The 24381-nt window shown below is 38.7% G+C and overlaps 1 protein-coding gene and 1 non-coding gene across 2 annotated transcripts; both read right to left on the bottom strand.

Annotated features, from left to right (window-relative positions):
* Positions 1 to 2606: 2606 nt before the first annotated feature.
* stk33 (serine/threonine kinase 33) lies at positions 2607 to 17605 on the bottom strand. Its single transcript, XM_085402445.1, has 14 exons — positions 17561 to 17605; positions 12720 to 12836; positions 12107 to 12220; positions 11876 to 11980; positions 11560 to 11698; positions 9031 to 9113; positions 8342 to 8429; positions 6511 to 6586; positions 6319 to 6431; positions 6101 to 6186; positions 5954 to 6026; positions 5452 to 5597; positions 4705 to 4800; positions 2607 to 4348 (listed from the first exon to the last, which is right to left on the bottom strand). Exons 1-14 carry the CDS (start codon positions 17582 to 17584, stop codon positions 4271 to 4273), a joined length of 1338 nt encoding a protein of 445 aa, XP_085258571.1. The 5' UTR covers positions 17585 to 17605; the 3' UTR covers positions 2607 to 4270.
* A 4558-nt stretch (positions 17606 to 22163) lies between these two features.
* Positions 22164 to 22234, bottom strand: trnag-ccc (transfer RNA glycine (anticodon CCC)). Its single transcript has one exon. It is a non-coding gene; the product is annotated as a tRNA-Gly (tRNA).
* Positions 22235 to 24381: the final 2147 nt, after the last annotated feature.

The following is a 24381-nucleotide window of genomic DNA, read 5'->3' as shown; positions in this document are numbered from 1 at the left end:
CCTTTCCCGAGCTGTATTTTGGTGCGTGACCATGAGCTTTGTGGTTTTTCAAGTCTCATGGGACCAATTCCTATTATTTACTTGACTGTGACCCTGTAACGTGACCCTTGAAGTCTCTCATTCTCCAGGAGCCTTCTTTTAAATTGCTCATCTAATGGCGACCTGCATTTTTACTGAACTGTAATGAATGTTCCAATTACGCTGAAGGTGATGGAGGCGATTTTCGTATGATGGAAGAGGTGATTGGATCTCCCACACTCCATTTCACTATCTCTCTGCTCTTCAGGCATTCCCACAGACCTGTGGTCAACGCTAGCAGTTGGGAGGAAGCTAAGCCTCCACTTGTGGTAATGCACCCTCTCAGTGCACTGCCAAGCCGTGCACCAATGAGGTGACTACAGAATTAAGTGCTTGAAATAAATGAATTCATTCTGGCAGAAATGTGTCAAATGACCTTTCCGCTGCTCATTACACATGGTCCACATTACACCAGAGAAATGCTCCTGTTGTCTGGGGCTCCTTTGTCCCCCCCCCACCCCACCCCCATCTGCCTTGTCAAAGGGGAATGGTAATTAATTGAAATCATTTCCATGTGTTAGGTTGTGTGAATCCCTCCTCAAGGTGTGTCAATGGGTCGATAGATATTTGGAGTGTATAGTGGAGTCAGGTGATAAGAACTCCAGTCATACTGTGCTAAATGACTGCAAAAGCTCCATAAAACCAATTCAAGGGCAGATGAGTTTGAGGGCAACAAGTAACAGAAAGAGAGGGGAAAAGGCATTGTCCCCAGCGGACTGTATTCTGACAGCAGACGATGGTCACTATCCACAGAAATTGCAGTGTTTTGGATCATTCAAGGCTGGGCACATATTTCATTTTCCACTCTTTTTTTCCTTCTGATTAAAAGGTTGTTTGTGAGAACCCAAGAGTCTCCTTGGAGGTGGCATCCGCCTGCTTGACTGAATGCGGGGCATTTCACCGAGCTCTGTGCACAAGAGAAGGGAGCTTATCCAAATGCAGAGGCTTGCCTGTCTGCCTGCCAAAGAGAGATGTGGCTTTAAGAGGGCCATACATGGCGTTGATTAGTTTTACTGAGCGGTTATGCAGAGACCAATAAATTAAATATGAATAAATTAAAAATGTACTCTAGCAGAAAATTGCTTGGAAAACAACCACCTCCCCATTAAAATATGTATAGTAATGCCTTTTATGTGAAGTAACTTGGGATTAGATATCACTGTAAATTAACACACCATCCAACCGTAGTGAAGAACTTTTCACTTTTAACAAGGACTTATAAAAGAGGTATTTACTCCAGTGTGTTCAGTAATTAATTTGATATTCAAATGAGCTTACAGTATGCATTATAATTGCAAATATCCCAAATAAGAGTAGTTTTAAAAAGGGGGTAGTGTCAACAAAGATTGATGAGGCATGCTTTGAAATTGCCATCTGTTTCAAATGTTTACTTGACGCCGGCACTTCCCCTCCCCTCTTCTTCTGTGGAAATAGAGGCATCATGGCATCCTCCCGCCATCCGGGCCATATGTATCTGTTATTTTACGAGGGGAGGTACGCTGCGGTGTAATACAGCCGCATCTCCGCACACATCGCAAACACTGAAGGGGATCGAGAACATCGGCATGTGTGATGAGCTCCCGCAGATAACGTCTCTGCAACATTTCCATGACATTGTAGCTGTGTTCCCTCATTACCACAATGTCATAGCAGCATTGTGAGGATGTTGGGTTGGGGTGAGGATGGAAGGGTGTGTGTGTGTGTGTGTTGGGGAGTGGGGGGGGTCAGCAGCAGGTATCGGGCTTCTGCAGATGAGCTGATTAATTAAAGGGAGCTCTATTAAGGTTATTGAAATGAACCCTCCCCTCCTCTCCTGGAGCAACTCCCTCTACACTCCTCAATGGAGAAAGGTGGATGAAGAAGGGGGTGGGGAGGGGTGTTTGAAGAATCCTTGCCTCTTTTGACATTAGCCAGCGTGCACACGTCACACAACTACTCGCCACAAGTGCCTCTTATGCACCCCACCTTTGCAGGAGTGACACTGTTTCCCCCCCAAAAAAATGGGGCTTCAGAGTTTTAATCCCTCCAGCCCATCAACCCACCCACTCTTACTTCCATCTGTCGGGAGCACTGCTGGAGGGAAAAGGGGTGGGGGAGGATTGGAGGGAATGAGGGGGGGCATGGGGCGCATCCCTCGTTCCATCCCGACGAATTTTCTAATTTCCTTTGCTTCCATGCTTTGTCCCAAATTCACGCCCCTAACCTATCCACCATACAGCCTTTCATTCTTTCCCCTCCTCTCCCACCTCTGTGCTCTGTTGTTTTGGCAAAAGGAGTGAAACTGGAGGCTGCTGTTTGCTTGAAACACCATGACAGTGTTTTAACAACATCTGACTTTAGCAACATAGTTATGACTCTTCCATGTGTCCTTCATGAGTTTCACTCTGTTAGAATTTGTCCCAACCGGAGACACATATAAGCACTCCTATATCTTGCTGTACGTCAAATATCCACACCCCACTGCTGTCCTCTTTTTCTCAACTTATCACCACAATCATAAGGCAGAACCCAAAAGGAAGTATGTCTGAACATTTTATTTATTTTTCCTCTATGGACCACGCAGATATAAGCATACAACATATTAATTAGTGCCACATCACATGGGTGTCACAGTTTTAATGGGCAGTGGCTCAAGCAATCAATTCTAATTACAGAGCTTCATGCACAAAAGTAGGTAGCTTCAGGGACGACACCCTGTGTCAGATTAACTTCAGGGAATTATTTCAGAATCAATTCAACAACTCACTACCAGCTACCATCTGCTGTTCAAAGCAGTGAGTAAACAAAAATCATGTTTTCAGGAATCACCCAGTCCTTTTGGCAAGCAGCTTTAATCAAAAATAATTCACATCTCATTTGCATATCTACTCACTATGTTAGGGAACATCACCTGAGATTACTGTAGAATGTCTGCCTGGATAAAATTTGACTTAAAAAAAAAAAAGAGTCCACTCATTCAAGAAAAAGTGCAAACTACATTTACACATACACACTAAAAGACAGAGCCTGTGCATGAAAACGGGGCCCCATTGTTGGCACTCATTCACTTCAAGATGCAAATGGGTGGATTTGAAATTCACCCTCTGTGTGTTATGCTTGGATACTTTAATGTTGTATCTATGCTGGGGATTATTCTCTCTGCAGCGGAAAAACCTGTGCTTGAATGGCAGTGCCCTCAAAGTAGCTCCTACTGCTTTCAATGGCCTCCAAACGAGATTAGACCCGTGGCTGCCCCCAGTCCCAATCCTCTGCATTCAGATGGAGCGTAACCAGCCTGTGTGACAGTTTTTCTGTTTTGACACTGAGAGGGTGCAGTCACTGCATATTGGACGTTTTGGAATTGAGAGGTCAGAACAGAAAGAAAGAAAATCCCAATTGCTCACTCTTTTTTTGTTTGTTGTTTTTTAAATAATATCCAGTAATCTGCACGAGTGTTTTCTCTCCTATTTATAAAGCAAATAACCTAAAAGAAAAGTGACAAATTAAAAAAAAAAAAAAAAAGACAAAAATTTATACCTAAACAGTTTACAACAACTAAAATGAAGACTTAGGGAAGAGAGAGATGTCAAGATAAAACATCAAAATCTTACCTAACCTTGTTGTTGCTGTAAGCTAAAAGTATCAGTGTTACACATCAGACTCATTCAGGCTCCACATTTGGCAGCAACTATAGAAATGCATGAGTCTTTATGTTAGCTGTTTGATGTTCTAAAACAATTGGCTATTTAATACAAATAATTTCTCCAGGAGTTTCTCCCCATGTGGGAGATTATCTCAGACGGAGTCTCTTTCTTTTGGCACACGGCAGTCCTGAAGCTGAAACTGAAGCTGAATCAGCTGCAGTGGTTTTCGGCCTCTTTGTACTATTTTCACAGTTATGTGACACTGTGTTTGCTGCTTAGTGTCCGGCCATCACAAAAAGGCTGCACCATTCCTAGTATTTACATTCACATTACTGTTAAATAAGAGATCTCAATTAAATAACAGAATGAAAAACAAAACAATAAATGTATGTCCAACACAGCCACAAAAGGCCAGGTTTGTTTTTGTTTTTCTCTCTCTTCATGTTTTATAATGGGATATGGCTCATTTTTTAGTTTTATTCTAAATGGTTTTCAGTCTTGGAGCTAGCTGGTGGTTTGCAGGGACCAGTTGTACTTTACTGGGGGTAGAAAGTCTCTGGTCGTCTGCCTTACTTGGGTTTGGGGGATTGTTTCTGTCCTGAACTGAGGTCCTTCTTGTCTGTAGGCCTACGCTGCTTTGCACTCGGCTGTGTGGAGAGTTTAACAAGAGCATGAGACTGCAGGCATAAGACTCATATTAATCTTACATAACAGAATTAACTATGACATCCATATAAAAAAACAGCTGCATGGCTACACCTTTATTAACATCTTCTAACATCTTTAAGAGGTGAATCTGGCACCATCTAGTGGTAGTTAAACATGAAAGCCAATATACAGAAATTTAGCTATAAAAAAAACCTTCTTTTTTTTAATCCAAACGGTAAATCAGTAGACATTTGTAAACTGACATTTTAGATTAGACATGTATGCTGCTGAAAATACACACTAAAGAAAACTTTAAATTAACCAAAAAACATAGGATGTAGGAGATTCAACAGACCTGTGTGGTTGCTGGCTGTGCTGGTGTGTCAGAGCTGTTTATTTGTTTGTCCTGCTGAAGACTGCCACTGCTTTCTTTAGTCTTTATTCCACCGTCCTATGATAACCACAGGGAAAACACGAAACATGGACTTCATGACCACACATAATGGCCTATAAAGAGGAAGTTTAAAGGAAAATTCAGGTTTGTCTTGTTTCATTTTAAACCTTTGACACACACACACACACACACACACACACACACACACACACACACACTGAGACTCAATTTATGTGAATTATTAGCAGTATTAATTGCTAACAGGAATAAAAAGAAATCAAGACACTGACGACATTACAGTAACTTTTAAAACTGTGTATGAGTGCTTCTAAAATGTTTTTATATTTAAAAGAAAACTTTTAAGGAACCAGGGAAATTTTTTTGGGTGGGAAATCAGAGTAAAGCAAGCATGTGACAAACACATCACACCAGCCATTATGATATAATACAGATGAAATCTAACAACTCTGTAACTCTGTTGTGCTGATCATAAACCTACAGCGATGACTCAAGATAAAACCCAATAATTGCCAAAAGGGGAAAGTGGGGTGTTTAATAGTGAGTGATACAAAACCTACATTAATCACATATAGCACTTAAGTAGATAATAAGAGACCTTAAGAAACACACATTTGGGGTCCTAAAACACATACATAGGCAAGTAATGTGAAAATGTTGAGAGAGCTGTGCTAAAGAGAAACACATTACCAGTTTAGTGGATGTGGAAGATATGTCAGAGCTGCTGTGTCTCATGCAGTTGCTGTTAGTTTCTGCTGAAAATGCCGGGTGGACCGGGACTGAGTCCAGGTTTGCCTCAGAAGTGATGAAGGGTGAAACTTCTGAAGTCTTATTTCCTGTTTTGCAAGTTTTTTTAGCAACATCTACATTAGGTAGATTCACATGCCTTTGGTTTATCACTGTCATCTGTTTCTTTATAGTCTATGCTAAATGAAAACAAATGCCTCACATTTAAATATTACATTACTAAGTCAATATCACTGCCTTGGCCTTATTTGGCAACTTTTCCAGATCCATTTATACTGTGACCTGCATGTCTGCTCAATTATATATCAGGAGAACTCAAATATAGTAATCAGCATATTAAACTACAGCTTATCAAATGATAGCAACAGTACTAATAAAGTGATCAAATCAAAATCAAAATGATCAAGTGATGACTTGGAAGATTTAATTTAATCTTCATTATTACTTTCTTCCTGCTCCAGGTACTGACGCATCATCTCCAGCACATTGGGTGGTACAACAGGCATAGTAGAGTCACCCTGTTTGACAAAGCGCACTATAAGAGCTCTTCATGCGACTTATCTGAAGTTCATGAATGCTGAAAGTGCCTTACTGTAATCCAGGGGTTCTCTAGTAGCTGATTAGCAGACATTCGGTATGCGGGGTCCACCTTCAGTAGGCAAGTCAAAAGATTTTTAGCTGTTGAGACAGACTCAAGACGATCAGTGAGTGTTCGTAATACCAACCTGCCCAGTAAAACTGCACATATGAAGCATTTGCGCTGCTACTTTATATTACCATAAGAATGTGATTAAGATCATGAAGTGTTACCTGCATCACTGACTGAGGCCCAGATGGGTTGAGAAAATTTGACTCCAGTGTTCATTATCTTCTTAAGTAGGTTTTTCCTTGTTTTGGAGACAAATGGAGGTTCTCCACACAGTCTACAGGGACACATACCTCAGACATGTGCACTCATGAATCGTGTACATGTATAAAAATAGTACGTGTGCGCCTACTTACAACATATACATAATGACTCCTATGCTCCACACGTCGCACCACTGGGTATAACCTCGACCGCTCATCATTTCAGGGGCTGGCAACAACACAAATGCACAAATGTATGACTTGGTCTGCATGAGCTACAGAAATTTGTGGTGGAAAACCACTTTGTTAAATGATGTTTTTTAGCACCAGCAGCGCTGCTGAGCCCCATTTCAATAAGTTAACACTATAATAATGTGTGTGTTATGTTTTGTCACCATATTTGCAAGGACACATACACATGCAAGCTGAGTGACACACAAGGTGAAAGTGCAAAACCACAGTTAGAGGTAGTAATGAGCCATAAAAGTTAGAGATGAATACATAAAGGTGGAGGAGGCTCATCTTTTGAATATATTATTATATATTTTTAATATATAATGATTTATATCTTTTGTAATGTATTTTAAATTATATGCTGGATCTACAAAACATCCTTTGTGCAACCATGAAACACTCCAGAGACATATTTATATGCTGAGAAAGTAACAAAATGACAGAAGGAATTTGCAGGCATATAGCCCAGCACATAATTGAACAATTATACCAAACAGGTGCTAATGAATCAAATCATTAACGTGGCTAAACCAAAACCATTAACTGTAACAGAAACAGCTGTGTAGGAAGGATTAAAGTGGCTGATACCCTGACATAATAAAAAGGTAAGGATTCTGAAACAGTGACAGTTCGAGCTAAAAATCTTTAACCGTGAAACAAAATGAGCCTCAGCAGGAAGACAGAAGGTGGTCAGCCTGCAATGCTTGGTCTCTCACAGGCCAACATTTTGTGGCAAACAGGTTTTTCTGGACGTGTAGTCCAAGATCATCTGTAGAACCACACAGAAACGGTTACGGTTCAAAACAAAGAGGCAAGCCAAGGAAATAGAGTGCAGCAAACAATTGATGCATTAAGTTAACATTACAATCTGAGGATTTTCCAGCATTGCCGTCATGGAAGACTTCCAGCCAAATAGCCAATCCTCTGATGTAAAGACAAAGCCAAGTTAACTCACGTATGCAGAAAAACACGAGATGTGGGGTACAGAAATGGAAGAGCAGGTGCTTTGGGACAAGTCATAACCTGAAATATTTGGCTCCAAGAGGAGGCGGTTTAGTCGTCTGAGTGTTAACAAGGACCTGAGAAGTCCTGGCATTAAACATCATCAAGAATAAATTTAATTTGTCCCAGACTGAGTACCTCAAACGTACAACCAAAGTTCTAAAGATAAAAATTCTCCTAATATCTTTGATAATAAAAGAAATGAAGGGACACAATCCCAGAAAACGCTGATCTTAGTATCACAGAGTAAGTCAAGGATTACCAAAGAGAAAGTGGCAGCTGAGGAAGCATAAATTCACTGAAAGACTGGCAATAACTTTATTCCAACTTTTACAAACAGTTAAAGTGAAAATCTGCCTGTAGAAGAATCGGTACTTTTTAAAGGCATAGGGACACCACAGTTTGTATCCCGTTAAGTTAAAAGATAAATATTACTTTTGAAAGCATGACCACTTTACTGGTTTTTTCACAAGGACTAATAGCTTTTACACTGCATTGTAGATATAAGTATATAATAGCATATTTAGTCATAACATTTAACAATATACTTTTTATATAAAAACAAAAACAGCATTTTACAGTCCATTTATGAATTTTGCAGTCTGTATTTAAACTTAAAAATGTCATAAAAATACTTTGGCGCCCTCAGTGGTAGAATCAAAAACAGGAGTGATCTCTGCTACTCTGTTCATCCGCACTGTCATCGTGTTGGTCAACTAGCATGCTGCAGAAGATCCAAATATCTTACCCATATAGATAAGGGTCCCACAGGCGTGTGTCATTATGTTTTCGATCCCGACACCACCTGTCTTCACCGATAATCCAAAGTCTGCCACCTAGGTGGAGAACAGCACTTAGGAAAAAGGTGTCACAAATAAACATGATTCAGTCATGCTGACAAAATCCATATTAGATTCTTTCTTAAAGGTGCTTCAGTAAGGAGCTAGGCAAGTAACATCAATACAAGCCGACACTATACAGAATTTTTCTAGGGGAAAAAAAAATCGCAATACTTGCAAAGTTTAAAAAAAAGAAACTACTCTGAAAAACAATTTATGCTCTGCTATGACAAAACTTTCTAACAACATGTACTATAAGTGTGTTAGTGTATGTGCAGCCAAAGACAAAGACAATCCTGGCCTTGTTTTAACTCATACACCAGGTATCTGCTTTGTCTGGCTCGCCATCAATACAAGCAACATGCTGTGCTCAGCATGTCATCTGTTTAAAGACGCAGTTTAGACTCCATTTGTAAAGGTGGACTATAAAGGAAGACCAGAGGGAGACTATCATAATGAGATAGTATTTAAAGCCTTTACTAACTATAGAGGAGACAGTGGGCGAGGAGAAGGCGCCTATTTGAGGCTTTTTCTCAGTGTGGCAGAGAATGGATAAGATGCATTTATGGAAAGCTCTCAGTTTGGTTCAACATTTTACCTTGACATCGATTTTGTCACCATCCTTATCAGGAGAATTTTTCACAAGAATGTTCTCAAGTTTCAAGTCCCTGTGTACAATATCTGTAGGATGTGAAGAAACAGGAAATTTTACACGGACATAAAAGCTTCAAATATTTTTATATATATTTACAGGATTAGGTGCTGCAATAAATATCTCAATCATTTTTTTTTTTTTAAATTAGAAGTAGACCAGTGGTTGCTTAATGATGAGACCAGTGATAACTATTTAACTTTTCATGAGTCATAGATAAAACATCAATCCCAACATAATTATTGTAATATTACCTGTGCAAAAGGCAAAAACAAAAATGTGGCTGCATTTTGGAGGTTACCTGCATTTTCTAAGTAGTTAATGCTAGTAAAGCAGGGGGCAAATGTCCCCAAAGGGAGTTATAAATACTAACTTAACTAAGCAGATTCATGGGTTGGGCCAGTGGAACATGACAAAACCTTTATGTTAATATTTTGACTTCTTGTGTTGAATTATAAGCCAAGAATTGAAGAAGCGAACAAGAGAAAAATACATATGTAGCCTTTCATCAAGGTATAACTTTATGGTCAGTCACTAGAATAAATTACATGTTCCATACATGCTAACACAGTTATGTTTTTCCTGCTTACAGCAGACCAGGCTGAAGGGCCTTGTTAACTTAGCACAGAGAGGGAAGGCAGGAGGAAAAATACAATTTGCCCTGGGCAGTCCTATTCAGTGCACTATTTGAAGCAACCAATTATACAATGCAACAGTGCTGATGGTGTGTGAAAGGTAAGTTAGAACAAATGATGTGCCCAAAACAAACACCTGAAAATGTTTTTTTTTCTTTTGTCTATTTAACATTTTTTTGGTATGGTAATTATTTTTCTTTAAAGTGCTTTCTGTCACCTGAACTCTCAATTTCTTTTTTCAGTTACGTAACAATTATACACACACTAAAACAGAAGTACCAGTTGTTAAATACACTACTTAGTTCTGCTTTTTTTCTAGTTACTTAATGAAATACTAGTGCAAAGAAATTAATTTCGAACTATAAACTACACAATATAAGGTTTGGTGCATTTAATTCCATTAAGGAATAAGAACAATAAGGAACAATACAGTTCACAGATCCACACAGCAAGCAACTACCAGTGATGCGGGAACCAGAGACCACTGCTGAGGTGAAGTGGGCAGCTTATTTGTTAAAATTTTCTCAGCTTCAAAGCGAGTGATTGAGGAGACTACCAATAAGACAGAAGCATACCACTGACTGACATATGAGGGGTAATTCATTCGAGGCAGGCAGTGGGCAATTACTTTTTCCAAGGGGCAACATGAGAAACTGGGACAGTTTTGGACAGTCGCACCAATAAGATAAGATAAGATAAGATAAGATAAGATAACCTTTATTAGTCCCACACGTGGGAAATTTGTTTTGTCACAGCAGGAAGTGGACAGTGCAAAAGTTATGAGGCAAAAATTAGAATACAATAAGAATAAATACAGTACACAACTGTACAGAATAGAATAAAATACTATATACAGTAGAATAAAATAAAATAAATATACAATAAGATAAAAATAGAATACAAATACAAATACTATATACAACTGAGTAAAAATACAACGATGACAGAAAGGATTATTGCACTTAGTATTATTGCATATGTATGGATGTGTGTGCTTGATCAGTTAAAGTCTTTATTATGGAGTCTGACAGCAGTGGGGAGGAAAGACCTGCGAAATCTCTCCGTTAGATGAACTAAACTCTGCTCAATATTAACTTTATATCTTCAGAAGCTTATTGGCGTGGCCCACCCCAACAGTCCCAGTTTCTCATGTGGCCCATGGGGAGCAATAATTGCCCACCCCTGCACTAGAGTGTTTCCTAGACAATCAGAGCCTGGTATGTCCGCTAGCGACAAGCGAATCACTTCCTGTGTGGACGCCCCTTAATGTGCCGATGGTACATTAAGGGGCGTCAGAAAAAATGTGATCTACAAATTTAAGCCAAGTTATGCAACTTGTCATTTGACAAAGAAAGGTTTCTGGAGAGCTCATTCTCATTACTATCATTAATAAAAATGAAGCCGAAGAACACCACCACAAAAGGACTTTCCATGTGAAAAACTCCTGTTAATTAGTATTGTTCCCTAGTTTGTTCTACATTAGTCATTAGCCACATGAAATGATGCCTCATTACCAAGAACTGTCCTAAATTACCTCTAACCTCAGATTTTACCAAAGGGGAAACAGCATTTCCAAATAAATGGTTTAATTAAAATGTTTATTTCCTGGCAGCTGGGCATTACTGCCATTTTATCAAAATAAGACACCTTGCTACAGTGACTGAAAGCCCTAATGGCAAGGAATATCACATCATTGAGGGCAAAAACAATTTGAATACAATAATGGCATTATAGCACCAGTATAAATTAACTGAAGCACAATTCATTCAAAACACAGGCTGAACTACATTTTTGACAGTATAATTAGCATAGATTAGATCAATCTAGAAAATGACGTTACCTCTTTTATGAAGGTGCACAACAGCATCAGCTAAACTACAGATTATATCCCTCGTCTCGTCCTCTGTGAAGAACTTTTTCCGCTGCAACAGCTCCCTCAGATCACCCCCTTTGCACAGCTCAGTAACCAAATAAATCATCTAGAAACGAGAAGATAAATGCATCTTACTATACAGTCAATTTGTGTGTTCATCAGTAATATTTATGCAGAGCGGCATGCAGCAATAGACACAGTGATATGTTACATGCATTACATTCACCCACTCACTTAATTATGCTAATTTTGAGTTTGTGATTTAAAGGATAGCAACGCTTACCGTGGTCGAGCGGTAGACTGCCTCAAGATGTATTATGTGCGCATGATTCATTTGTTTGAGAAGGTTTATTTCGTTATCCACCATTTCTACTTTCGAACTTCCTGCCTAATGCAACAGAAAGTCAAATCACAGCTGGATTTGTTACCCTCCAAATATAAACTTCCCTTATTAGTGCAACTTTTTAAACACATTAAAAAACAGGCTTCCTCGAGGGATGCCAAACACACTCACCGGTGGTCTGCAAAACGTCTTAATGGCCCATTTTGTCTGTGTCTCTATGTGGGTGGCTTCATAAACAACTCCAAAGGCACCTTGACCCAATTTATTTTCAAATTTATAAATTTCCTATGGGCACAAAAATACTAGAAAACATTAATACATTTGTAATATCCATCTGCTCACCGTCAGTCATATACAGCAGAGGATTTCCCCCGAGCAGGTGTTGAAGACCTCAGGATCATTTCACTGTTGTTTTTCAAAAACATTATGTCCTAACTTAAGACCTGAATTGCAAAGTTGTGAAGCCCTCTGAAGGAAAAAAAACACACCAGTCTCTGGAGCCGCAGAATATAGTATTTTTAATCAAGTTACAAATGATTAAGTTGCTGCTGCAGTTCGCTCAATCTCAGGTCTAATTAACTTGATTGTTATCTGTGTGCACGCAAGACTGAGCACTGGCTGCTTTGGATTTAGAAAAGTGAGCAGTGAAATTAACCAATGAAGGAGGCTATACAGCAGCAAAGTGGAGTTTGGTTTTCTAATGCTGCACATAGTGTGTAAAACAGATGTCATCAAAGACTAGGTTTTACTTTGTCAGTGGGATCGTGTTACAGGATCAACATACCCTGATGTCTCCATCATTTTTCAGCCGCATATCTAGCACATTCCTCTCCGACGTGCATCTACTGGTCCGCACAGACTTCAGGTTCATATCTAGTCCACTAACATCTCCTTTTGTCATCTACAGAAGGAAGGAGAAGGCAGTCATAATCTTTCTTGAATTGGCATGCGTATAAAAAAAAATTCATTCTTAACTGACGAGCAGCTGTAATCCTTTGGCTAATCAATTTTTTTAAAATACTAAAATCTGTCAAATTTGTCAAATATTGGTATTACAGCAGGTTTTTCTAAAACAAATAAAAAAAGCAAAGTGATTTTTATATTGTTTTATCTTAAAATCCCAACATCATAACAAGATTATTTTTCATCTTCTAGTCAGTCAAGAAAAGTAATAGCTTTCCTTCATGATCCAGTTTGCCATCATTCCTAATCATTACAGCCCAATCAATCCTTGGCAACCATGTTTCTAAACCCTAAGGCATTACATGTGTCGTGGTAAGAAGGCTTAAAAATAAGGAAATGCTGAGAGACACATAAATATTCTCCAACGCAAGAAATTATCACTGCTAGTTTCAAGCAAGTGTCAACGATTACGTTTATTTTTTAAGCTTCAGCTACTAATGCTGTAGACATTTTTAAAAGTTTCCTAATGACTTTAATTCCAAAAGTCTGGTGTTCAAATAGTGTACAGAATTACTAAAACTTTACTTCTCCCAGTCTAAGTTGTCGCCTTTTTTTCTGGTTTATGGTTTATGACCAAAACTCTTGTCTCTGTCTGAGCCCATATTCACTTTAAGCACAATTTACCCAGCTTGAAAAACAGTCTCTAAAGCCAAATTAAATGTAAAGCAATTATCAAGTGATGACTGGGAGCGATGAAGTGGATCCACCACACGCACAGCAATTAATTATTAACAAGGAAGTGGTGTCTTTAACCTCTTCACTCTGATGCATTATTTTAGCCCTGACAGGGCTCTCATAACAGGCCTGTCTCTCCCATTTTCTCCTGTCTATTTTCCAATCAAAAATGATTGTGACAGCCTCTGGAAATTCCAGTCACCTCAATCATAGCTCATTTGTGGAGACAGCAGCATGTGATGAGTGTATCACTGAGGACTTGAGGAGACTGGAGGAGGGTCTCAGCTCCTCAGGTATCTCCCAGACAGAGGTGACTGGTCCTTGGCCCCAGATCTCTGATGCAAAGGAAATAGGATATCAAGTTCATGTTCAGGTTAGGGTGAGAGGTCTGACCTTAAAAGGGTCACAGACACAGGTCTTGAATTGCTTTAAGCCTTGTGTGCCTATCTAGAATATCTATACCTGTGATTCTAACAATTCAATTGAAATGCATGACTTACTTAAATCTGTTTGTTTTTTTAAACTTAAAGTCAAAAACAATTCAACAATACAAACCCAAACTAAGGGCCTTAAAGGAGCAAAGAAAAGAACCGAAGAGAATTAAAGTAAAGACAAGCACTGTACCGCCACCTCTCCCATCAAGATTTTTTTTAAATGTAAAACATAAATGCATCTGACAAAAGCTACAAATTGCCTCCATTGAGGAAATTCACTGAGAGGTTGTGCTCTTTAGTGAAACAGCCACTGACAACACTGAAGAATTGCTAATGGAGTGGCAAAGACATGGTCATTTAGTGGCTTGCAAAGCATGGCCACTTGTGTTTGTTGCATGACCAAATTGCTGGAAATACAATTGGGATTTGAACCACTCTGCAGTGGTGGGGAAGAAGTGTGCCCCTGTGCCACCTGTGTACCTAAAATGTTTTCCATTAAGGCTACGTCTTCCTTCCAGCTACCCCTACATCAGTACTTACAAAATGCGAAATTTTGAAACCTCCCTGAAGGCTAGACTCCTTATTTTCCTTTTCTTGACTTGATTAAGAAAGTGCTGGAGTACCACCAAAATCTATGTATGGATCTTCTTTCCAATCTCTATAGCACTGACCCAAGAAAATACACATAATTATTAACTAGAGCCAGTGAGGAAGGAATTGCAGTGATGGCACAAATAACAAGTCTGTTTTCAACCACAGACACACTGACGGGTGAGCAAACATCAGTACACCCTTTTATATTGAATTTGGTCTCATCTCCAGGTTCAGGAGGTAGTAATTAGAGCCCCAGGTCAAGCCCCTACTTGTCCCACCTCTCCATCATTCTGTCAGACAGCAATTTCAGCTTATTTACATAACTAACTAAATATACAAATGTTTTCCAAATATAAGCATGCTATAACAAGCAAAGAGAAAAGACACATAAGGGTTCATTTAAAACCTTTTCCTACTTTTCTCTACTTAAAACAGCTCTTCTTTCATTTATTCATGATCATGTACATGTAGTTTTTCTAACCCATCAGTGTCAATCATATGAAGCAAGGACTCTGCTGAACATAAAAAGCAAGAATAGCCCCTTGCTGTGGGAAATGATATACATAATGATTTTTGTGATCTTATAGACTAAACAACAGATTTAGTTATCTATTAACTGTAGTCAGCCAATACTAGAAATAGTTGGTATAGATTAGCTGTAGCATACTAAAGGTTGATGAGATTGCATGTAAGTGAAAAATGTTGGTAAGCACACAGAAAAACACTTAGCCCTCTCTGTTTGCCCAGACCAATAACATGTTACACATTTCAATTATTGTTTGAGGCCTTTAGAAGTTCATGTTTCTTTAATTGCATAAATTGTAGGAATAAGTTGGACTCAAGCTCTGCGGGACTGCCTCTAGCTGTAACGAGCAGCTGCTTAAATATCGCCTGAAAATCAAACAAAAACAAAATCTTCCTAACTGCAATTAAAATGTACACTGCCATCCGTTTTGCTCGGGCCCCAATATTACATTTTACTCATGTGAAACTTAATCATTTATTGACAGCTTGGCTTTGATGACAAATGATAAACTTCACAGTCCTAATGAAGCGTGGAATTACATTACCTGATGAGGCAAGAAATTGCATGTTTAGAATGCGAATATCCCATCTACTAAGTTATGGAGTGAATCCTAATATTATGCAGAGATAATCAAAGCTTCTGGTCTAAATGCACTACACCAACAACATTAAGCCATTAAAGCACACACCAGACTAACTAAAGAGCAGTAAAATTACACTGTACCTGGCAGCTGATGGACAACAAGACTGACAAATAAAATGGAGGTGCAACTAAGTTGCTGCTCCCTCACTGCAAACAAGAAATGCATGCAGCTTTCCTATAAACAAATCATTTTAAAGCCGCCCCCCCCTCAAAAAAAATCCTGCTGTGTTCAATGGTCATGTTTGATAAGTGTCTATTGGCAAGAAAACACGCTTTGCCAAAAGGAAGCAAAAGATCAAATTCTGCCATTTGCTCAGGGCTCTCCACATGTTGCTAGGAGATAAGGGCCAACAAATTCAAATTTTCTCATTGGTTTAATCCTGGTTAAAGCTAATCTCTGCCCTTGCTGGGTTCAGCCTTGGGAAGCTAGGGTGGCAGACGTGTAGGAAAATGTAGGCCAGTGCAGAAACAAGAACACCTCAAATTTACATCGATGAGAAGCCGGAGAAAAGTCACATTCATATTGGAATACACAAATGGCCCCACCTGTCAAATACTAATGTCATAACAGCTTCTACAGTATTCATCTGTTTTTAAAAAAAAAAGAAGCAGTGGGCCTCTTTATGGCCAAATAAAGTTTTAGGACACTTAAAACTACTCCCTTTTACACAGACTGTTTCACATAAGTCAATATGACAACAATAGTACACAAGTGTTATTAATCACATCATTTAAAGCTTTTCTTATTAGTAGCATCTATGTTTCATGTCACCTGCTAAAAAAGTGCTAGCATTTAAATTGTTGTTTGACCGATTAGAATTCAGCAGGTCATTTACATGGATAATGCCAAGTAGAAACTGCGAAGTGACTTTATATATCCAGCTAAAAAAAGAAGTCTTTTTTAAAGAGAGATCTGACCAAAAGGGCAGCAGAAATTTCAACAAATATAACATAAAAGTTCTATAAAGATATTTTAAGCAGCCCTTGATACTTACAAAACATGGCATTTCGTTATTTTATATGGAACCCATTCATAAATGCTGTTTACTACTACTAATTACCAATATAAGCAGACATTAGACATTTAAAAAAAACACACAGAAACGTCTGTAATCACTTTTTGGCACACAATACTATTTCATGTCAAAATGGCTGCAGTTAAAAGGGAATGCCGGGTGGTTTAAAATAAGAGGACAATGTTAAGAGCCAAGAAACATAGTCACTATAACCGCATGAAACACGCATTCAACATCGACTACTCTAAAGTATTGAATAACCGGGTCATTAAAATGAATGTTAAATTATTGTCCTGCTCGGTGTGTAACCTCTGTCATTATACTGCCAGTTAATCTAACACAGAGCCTCAATCCTAACACTTGACGCTTGTAACCAAATGTGCTAGTTAGATAATAACGATAGCTAGTTGAAATCTACAATAATTATATAATTATATATATAATTATAGAATTATATATATAATTATATTATATAATTATAATAATAATAATAACTGTGATATCCCAGAAACGGCAGGGAGACATTCGGTATCTAGTAATGTAAAAAATCAGCTACTCCTCGCATAAAAACAGCGCAGAAAGCTTTAAAAAAAGTGACTTTTTTAATAAGGTAACGTCTCCCACGGTTACACGTTGTCATGGCAACGAAACGTGAGGTTGCAAAAACGTTTCCTCTTGAGAAGACAGCGTTAAATAAAGGTGACCCCACTCATACACGCACGGCTGTACAGTGTGTACAGTGTTGCGGCTGTAAAATTCACCAAAAGTTTCTTACCTGTTGGAATGAGACATTTTTCATTCAGCAGGTTGTGCTTCACGCGAAAACTTTTTTTTTTTTGGCGAACGACTACGGGAAGCCAAGAGGGACATAAAGGGAGTTAAAACTCCACTGAGTCAATAGCGAATGCTTCAGGGGCTAGTAGTAGTATTTTTTTTTTTACCTGATGCTTAAAGAGAACCCTATTAATAATGAACCTGACAGAACAAAAGAACAATTCATACCCGGATATTTAAGCATAAGGAGACATGTTTTTTCTTTGCGGCATCTTGAATTTTTCTTGGTTCTTAGTCTCCATCTAGTGGACACATGGAGAGCTATTCTGGTGAGTTTGAGTTTTAGATTCATTTTGGAATAATTATTCAGGGATGGGCAATTAATGTTTCCCAGGATGCCTGGAACTGGAACTGGTTATAGAGGGCCGCACCAATAGGCTTATAAAGAAATAAAATTGAGCAGAACTGAGTTCGGTGTATTGGTGTGGCCCCTTGGGAAAATGATCTCACATTATGTTTATCATTTTAGATAAGTAAGAAAACATTTATATTAATTATTGTTTAGAGTAAGATCCTAAAAGACACAAGTGGTGAGTAAAGCAAACTTTAGACAGACTTCTTTTTCTTAAACTCTGAGACTTGTTAACTCAGTCAGATGTTAACACGAGCACAACAACCTGACACTAGTGCAGCCTTGCAACCACAATGTGGTTTCTACACTAATATATAGAGCCAGAGTTCCTGTCACATCAGAAAAAAAAGAAAGATCTACTCCAAACTCAGAGCTACAGTCATGTTTTATTTTTTGACATTTCCTTTGGTGTCTGTTGATTTTCATTTGACTCTTTTAAATGTTATTTGAAGGTTGTTTGTTTGTGTTAATTTCCTTTTACACTGAAATCACAAATGGCTTCGTGAGACTCATAATTTGTAGTTGTGCTGGATCCAGGTTCACCCATTTTATCTTGCATTTAGAAATATAAGAATGTTGATGTAATGCAGCTATTTTCTACCCACAGAAATCATGTATTTGAGAGGATATCGCTACAAGAAGTTAGAAAATAATAGTGTGTATACCCCTAACATCCAGCTGTAATACAAATCAAGATAGGGAATCATAGTTCTATCACATACTGTTCCTGTTTAGAAATAATAATTAAAAATGTAAATTTTACTGAATTTTAACAAACTAATTTAACAACTACATTTAAAATGTCATTTGAAATGTTTGAATAAAGATGGTATTCTGAAATGCTTAGCAGATTAGTTCCACATATCTGGTGATGAGTGCAAAAGGCTTGAAGTATCCAATAAGCAGTTTTGTGTGGTAACATGTAATTAGTAACCACTGACTTCCTTCGTTAGGCAGACTTCTGCCTTTTATCTAAGGCATTATTGATCATTTTGGCCATGGACTTGGAGCCACTGTATTCTCTACAGTCTACACAGTGCTTAAGGACCATCACATGATAAATGAGCTTTGTAAAAAGCTTGGATATCTCCAACTAATTCTCTGCTCCAAACACCTCCTGGAAGTGGCAGCACTCTTTCTGAGCTTGTGCATATCTGCTGAGCAGTCCTGCTCGCTGCTCACTAAGAAGACTGGAACGCCCATAAATGTGCCACGGAAGAATAAAGCAGTTACACAGTAACCAGCAACCCAAGCACTTAAGGTGACTGAGTAAGTCCACATTCACAGTTTTGTTTTATTTTTTTACTGCCTCTGTGATGTTTAAAATGTGTAATATACTGAACTGCTGCAAACCTACAAAATAATTCAGTAAAATAAAATCCCCAGTATGTTTACTTTATCCATTTACAATTTACATAAACATGCAAGGAAGCACACAGAGGTTATTTGATTTACCCAGTTAATGGAATGCTTTAAGATCCAGTGTGAGTCAGAAGTGTCTTCATTCCTGTGCTCCTGCTCAGATTTACTCTTTCTGGCCACAAACATAAGTGAACTTTGTGCAGGGAATCTCCAAATCAGTGTGTTGGAATGCAGACCATAGCTGACATGATACCACATGGATCCTCACACTGATGGGCTGATTTAAGAAATGGGGCTCATTAGTTCATGAAAGTAAGTCATCCAGCTCAGCTTCAGTAACAGCTAACACCAACAACTACATGTATGGTCACTGACCCAGTGCTGCTTTCCCCTTGGGCCTCAATGATCTGCCACAGGGCACTCTTGGCATACAGGAAGGACATTTGGTCACTTCACAGGCTCCCTCAGGATACACCTGCAGCTTCCTCTTTGACACATCAAAGATCAAATGCAGTATATCATCTACCAACTGATCAGACTACAAAAACGATGAATTTTTAGAAGCATGGATTTCTTTATTGTCCACAAACTGCAAAAATTGTGAAAATTGCTGAGAAACTCGGTAAATCATTTGGCAAAGTGACTGGATGAAAACTGTCTCCCGGTGACCATTGTTTTATAGTATAATCTAGAACAAAAACAAGTCGAAAAATATGAGTGTTTGTTTTAAAAGTAATCAAATCTTAGCCAGTAGCATAAATACAAGTGGAGGGTGAAGCAAAGTAAATGAAAAAGCTCTCTGAGAGGCAGTGAACACAGCATGATGCCAGCTTAGTCAAATTATGGAACAAAGATTACTATATTTACTGTGCATGGTTTCTCAGAGAGGGCAAATAAGCTAATTAATTTAGGCCAGAAGAGAAGAAGATTGAAATTTTATACCCTTCTGCAAACCATCATTCTATTACAGCCTGTAAGATAAACACTGAGTGGTGGTAAAATGTGCACATCGCTGATTCCAAACCCATATGAAACAGACTGTAAAGGAGGTTTTCTTGAGTCACATTAAACTGATATAGTGTATTTCGTTTAGGGCCAACAGAAACAATAAGGAAAACCCATGAGAGTCATATATTATATATCTTTGTATGCTATAACAATATTACTGGTTTAATGAGTATATCAACATAACGACAATGGAAGCACACTCTCCAATAAAATGTTGGAGAATCACCGCAGAACAGCTGGGGAGAATACGATGGTAAAAGAAAGGGAGTCAGTATTTCCCTGCTTCACAAGGCCTGTGACTCTAAATGTGGCACGGTTGTTGGAAAATTGTTGCCTGTTCTAATGAGTCAAACTTCTGCTGTGACGGTTGAGTCAGAAGCAACATGAAAGCATGCGTCTGTCCTGTCTTAAAAAGTGTGAGGACACACTTTGGCCATCTTAGAACTAGTTTTAAACAGCACATCATACATGGGTATTGTTGCTGACCATGTATAGTGTATACATCTATTAAAGTCTGCTTCCAGCTGGATAACACACCATCTCACATAGCTTAACTCAAATCAAGCTGGTTTCTTGAATATAACAGTGGGTACACCGTGCTCAAGTGGCCTCCACAGTTGCCATACTTCAGTCCAATAGAGTACCTTTGGGATGTGGTGCATCGAGAGATTTGCATCATGGACGTGCAGCTGACAAATGAGCAGCAACTGCATGATGCTGTCATGTCAGCCTGGACCAACATCTCTGAGGAATGTTTGAGCATTTTTAACAGTATGATATCTCATTATAAAGCAAAAAGAAGAAGAAGAAGTAGAAGAAATAGCTCAATGCTTACTAACTGTTTCCTATTCTTTTTCTAGAATAGAATGACGGCAGCTGTTTTTGTGGTCAAAAACATGAATGTCATTTCTTGTTAGCTGAAGGTGAGACTCTTTCTGTTAATTCCAGAGAGGGCTAAATAATTCTCACATCACTGTGCTCTAAAGTATTTAGAGTATTTATATTTCATTACATACATTTAATCTGTGATGGGAAGCATAGCAGATAGATTAGACAAATGCACAAACATGTAGTAATTTTCCAGAAAAGAAAGGTTGAGATTGGTGTTTGCTCATCTGCTTTTCCAGCCCCGTTGTTCCTCAGCGGAGCCAACTTGATGATGTTACAAGAGCTAAGTGAGCTGTTAAAACTGTCCCTCTTCCTCTCTCCAGTGTACACAGCCTATCACTGTGCCAGCTGCTCAGACATGCTGTGAGTTGTCTCGCAAACACCGGTGTCCCCTGTGAAAACTCAGTGAAAATCTCTACCACTCTTCAGTTAGTGCTAAAATTTAAGGATTTGGCAGAAAAGTCACGCAACACAATACTGACAAGCAGCCTAAAACAAAGGCAGGACATTTATACCTCTAAGATTATTATGCACAACAGATGATTTGATAAATGTGCTTGTGTCACACAATAAAACCACATCTAATTATGCTTCATCCCATTCAGAAACATCTATCATCACCTTTTGTGAAGCGCCTTTTTACCCGTTACCCCACTTTGTGAACACATTACCTCAACGAGGTGATGTAGGATTTTCACATTAATACCATAGGTGCTACTAAAAAGCTCACACCAGTTCAAATCTCAGTGACCTCGACCTTAAGTTTTCCAAAACTCTTGTCAATGCACATACAGACACATCAGGGGAAGCTTAGAGTTCAATTTCTTACCCAAGGATACTTCAGCATGAGGAGAAGGAGTCGAGAACTGATCGACCTTATTTTCCAATTGGTACGCAACTCACTCTGCCAAGTGAGCTACCGCCACCCTTAAAATGCATCGCCCGGGAATCGAACCCAGCTCGCAAGAATGGGAATCTTGCATGATACCACTACACCAGCGATGCTCGAGATGCACCAACCTTAAAGACTCCTTAAGGTGGATGCGAGGTCTGTGGAATTGTCAGCTCTGAATTTCAGAGTTCTCATAAACAGAATCTATGGCTAACACACACACAGGCACGTTACCAAGACTATAAAATGCCAGCAGATGTTTCCAGGTGTAACGTGCCAGTTAACCTCAGCAAGGCACACAATTTAGATCCCCTCTCTGCCCCCTGCAGCACTAAAAGACTCCAAACTTCCCTGCGTCACTTTCCAGCTCGTGTTTTTCTCTCACTGCATTTCTGTCTGCCATTTTCATTGTTCACCAAAGGTCACAGAAGTGTCTCATTATTATCATGTGATGTTTTACGTGAAGACTGAAGACTGAAAGGTCACAAGCCTTGTTCACAAATAAAACATAGCAAGAGGCCTCCTGACCAAAATAGTGTACATATAACAATTATTGCTGTGTGTGTGTGTGTGTTGGTTAAAAATAAAAAAAACAGACTGATCTCGAGAGGAGGATAAGCAGTGTAATGTAAAAACAGAACTTTCTTCTTTGTTCTTAAAGCACAGGCTTTTTGCAGCAAACTACAAAAGTCACAGAAGTCAAACTGCAACTTGCACCAAGAGGGGGGTTGTTATTTTATTTTTACAACGCTAACACTTTAATGCATCACCAGGGGGCTTCTGTTAAATGTCCTTCTCTCTCCAGGAAACCCTTAAAATCCCTACGATGAATCTCGCCTTCCATTGTCTGATTAAAACTAAAACAAATATCCTGATGCAGAAAATCCTATGTTAAGTGAATTCTATGACACTTAGAACTCTTGAACTTCTACTTTTAAATATGAGGATTGTTTTGTTTTTAACTTTTTTAAATGTTTTTTTTTTCACATGCAATTAAAACATCGCAACTTTTTTTCTCCACAGTTTGTGTGACGCGAGGCAGGAGCCAGCAATGTCTCCTGGGCCACGTTGAAGGGTTACATCACGTCTGTGCTGCCGAAAGAGTCCAGCAAGTTACTTCTCCCTCTCTCTCTTTAATGCTCTCCAGACAATCAGATTCATTATTACATGCTATGTGTTCTGATGGTGTTCTGTTTGAAGTGGCCATGAAAGAGCCTTTTAAGAACCGTGCAGACTAGGTGGGCGGTGCTGTCTGCATGACTCACTTCTACATACATCAGGGCAAAGAAGCGATGGGTTTTAAGAAGCATTTCATTACGTAAAACTAAAAGATAAAACTTCAAATGATGCATGCTAACTGATTTATGACTCGGGAATATTCAAAACAAATGTGAAAAGAAACTCGTAAAACTCATGGTGATGTGCATTTTGCCCTGCTCGCAGGCTTCCAGGAGCTACTAACCTTTAGACTGATTGCTTTCTTACATTTGACAGATTGAACTGAAGGTTTGGGTTACAATCATAGGTACAGGCCGATGATAGTGGCTGCTTTGAAGAAAAAAAAACTACTTCAGAGCAAAAAGACTGTCAAATCTCAAGGAAACAAGTGTGACTAATTACACAATTTTTAGTTCTTTAGTCTCATCTGATTAATTCTTAAAACTTCTGTCCGCTCACAAAAAAATCTCTCTCTACTTTATGTTGCATCAAAGCAGTTTGAGAGATTATTCAACCAAATATATTTTTTTAAATGTCACGAAGGTTTTAGAAGTAATAAAAGAGTCTTTTCTGAATATTTTTGCAGTTTCGGCTGTGTAATTCTGAGCACTCTTACCACCCTTCCACACACCATTAATGAAGCTATAAAACACCCATAACCTCGGACTGTATGTGACATGGCAGTGACAGGATTTTGATATAAAGTTAACATTGCTTCGTTTTGATCCAGCATTTAACCTGCTTTGCAGTTTGTAATATGTCCCTGTATACGTCTTTTCTCCCCATTCCCCTTCCTTAAGAACCACTTCTTGACAGTCACCCTTCCACTGAGACTGTTTCAGATAAGACAGGTCTCGTGTCTGGATTTCTTCTAAACAACACGGCTTTCATCTGCTGTAGATTTTTTTCCCCTCCACTTTCCCATTTTTTGGAAATCACCTTGCTGTTGCTTTTTTTATGCCTTTTAAATTTGCTAAGTTATCTGTTATGTGTAGACACAACACTGATTAACCCTTGAGTTAGGTGCTTTTTTATGCTTAAA

This window comes from Rhamphochromis longiceps, linkage group LG1, assembly GCF_057381845.1.
Source record: "Rhamphochromis longiceps isolate RC_006_pf linkage group LG1, R_longiceps_female_GT1.1, whole genome shotgun sequence".
Classification (NCBI taxonomy): domain Eukaryota; kingdom Metazoa; phylum Chordata; class Actinopteri; order Cichliformes; family Cichlidae; genus Rhamphochromis; species Rhamphochromis longiceps.
This window is presented reverse-complemented; position numbering and strand designations above follow the sequence as displayed.

What these genes read in the sequence shown, in the direction of transcription:
- stk33 (XM_085402445.1), bottom strand. Translation starts at nt 17,584, where the DNA reads ATGAAAAATGTCTCATTCCAACAG. An exon ending in AAAATGTCTCATTCCAACAG is followed by an intron (nt 12,837 to 17,560) that starts GTAAGAAACTTT and finishes TTCCTTCTGTAG; the next exon opens with ATGACAAAAGGAGATGTTAG. An exon ending in AAAATGATGGAGACATCAGG is followed by an intron (nt 12,221 to 12,719) that starts GTATGTTGATCC and finishes TTGTGCCCATAG; the next exon opens with GAAATTTATAAATTTGAAAA.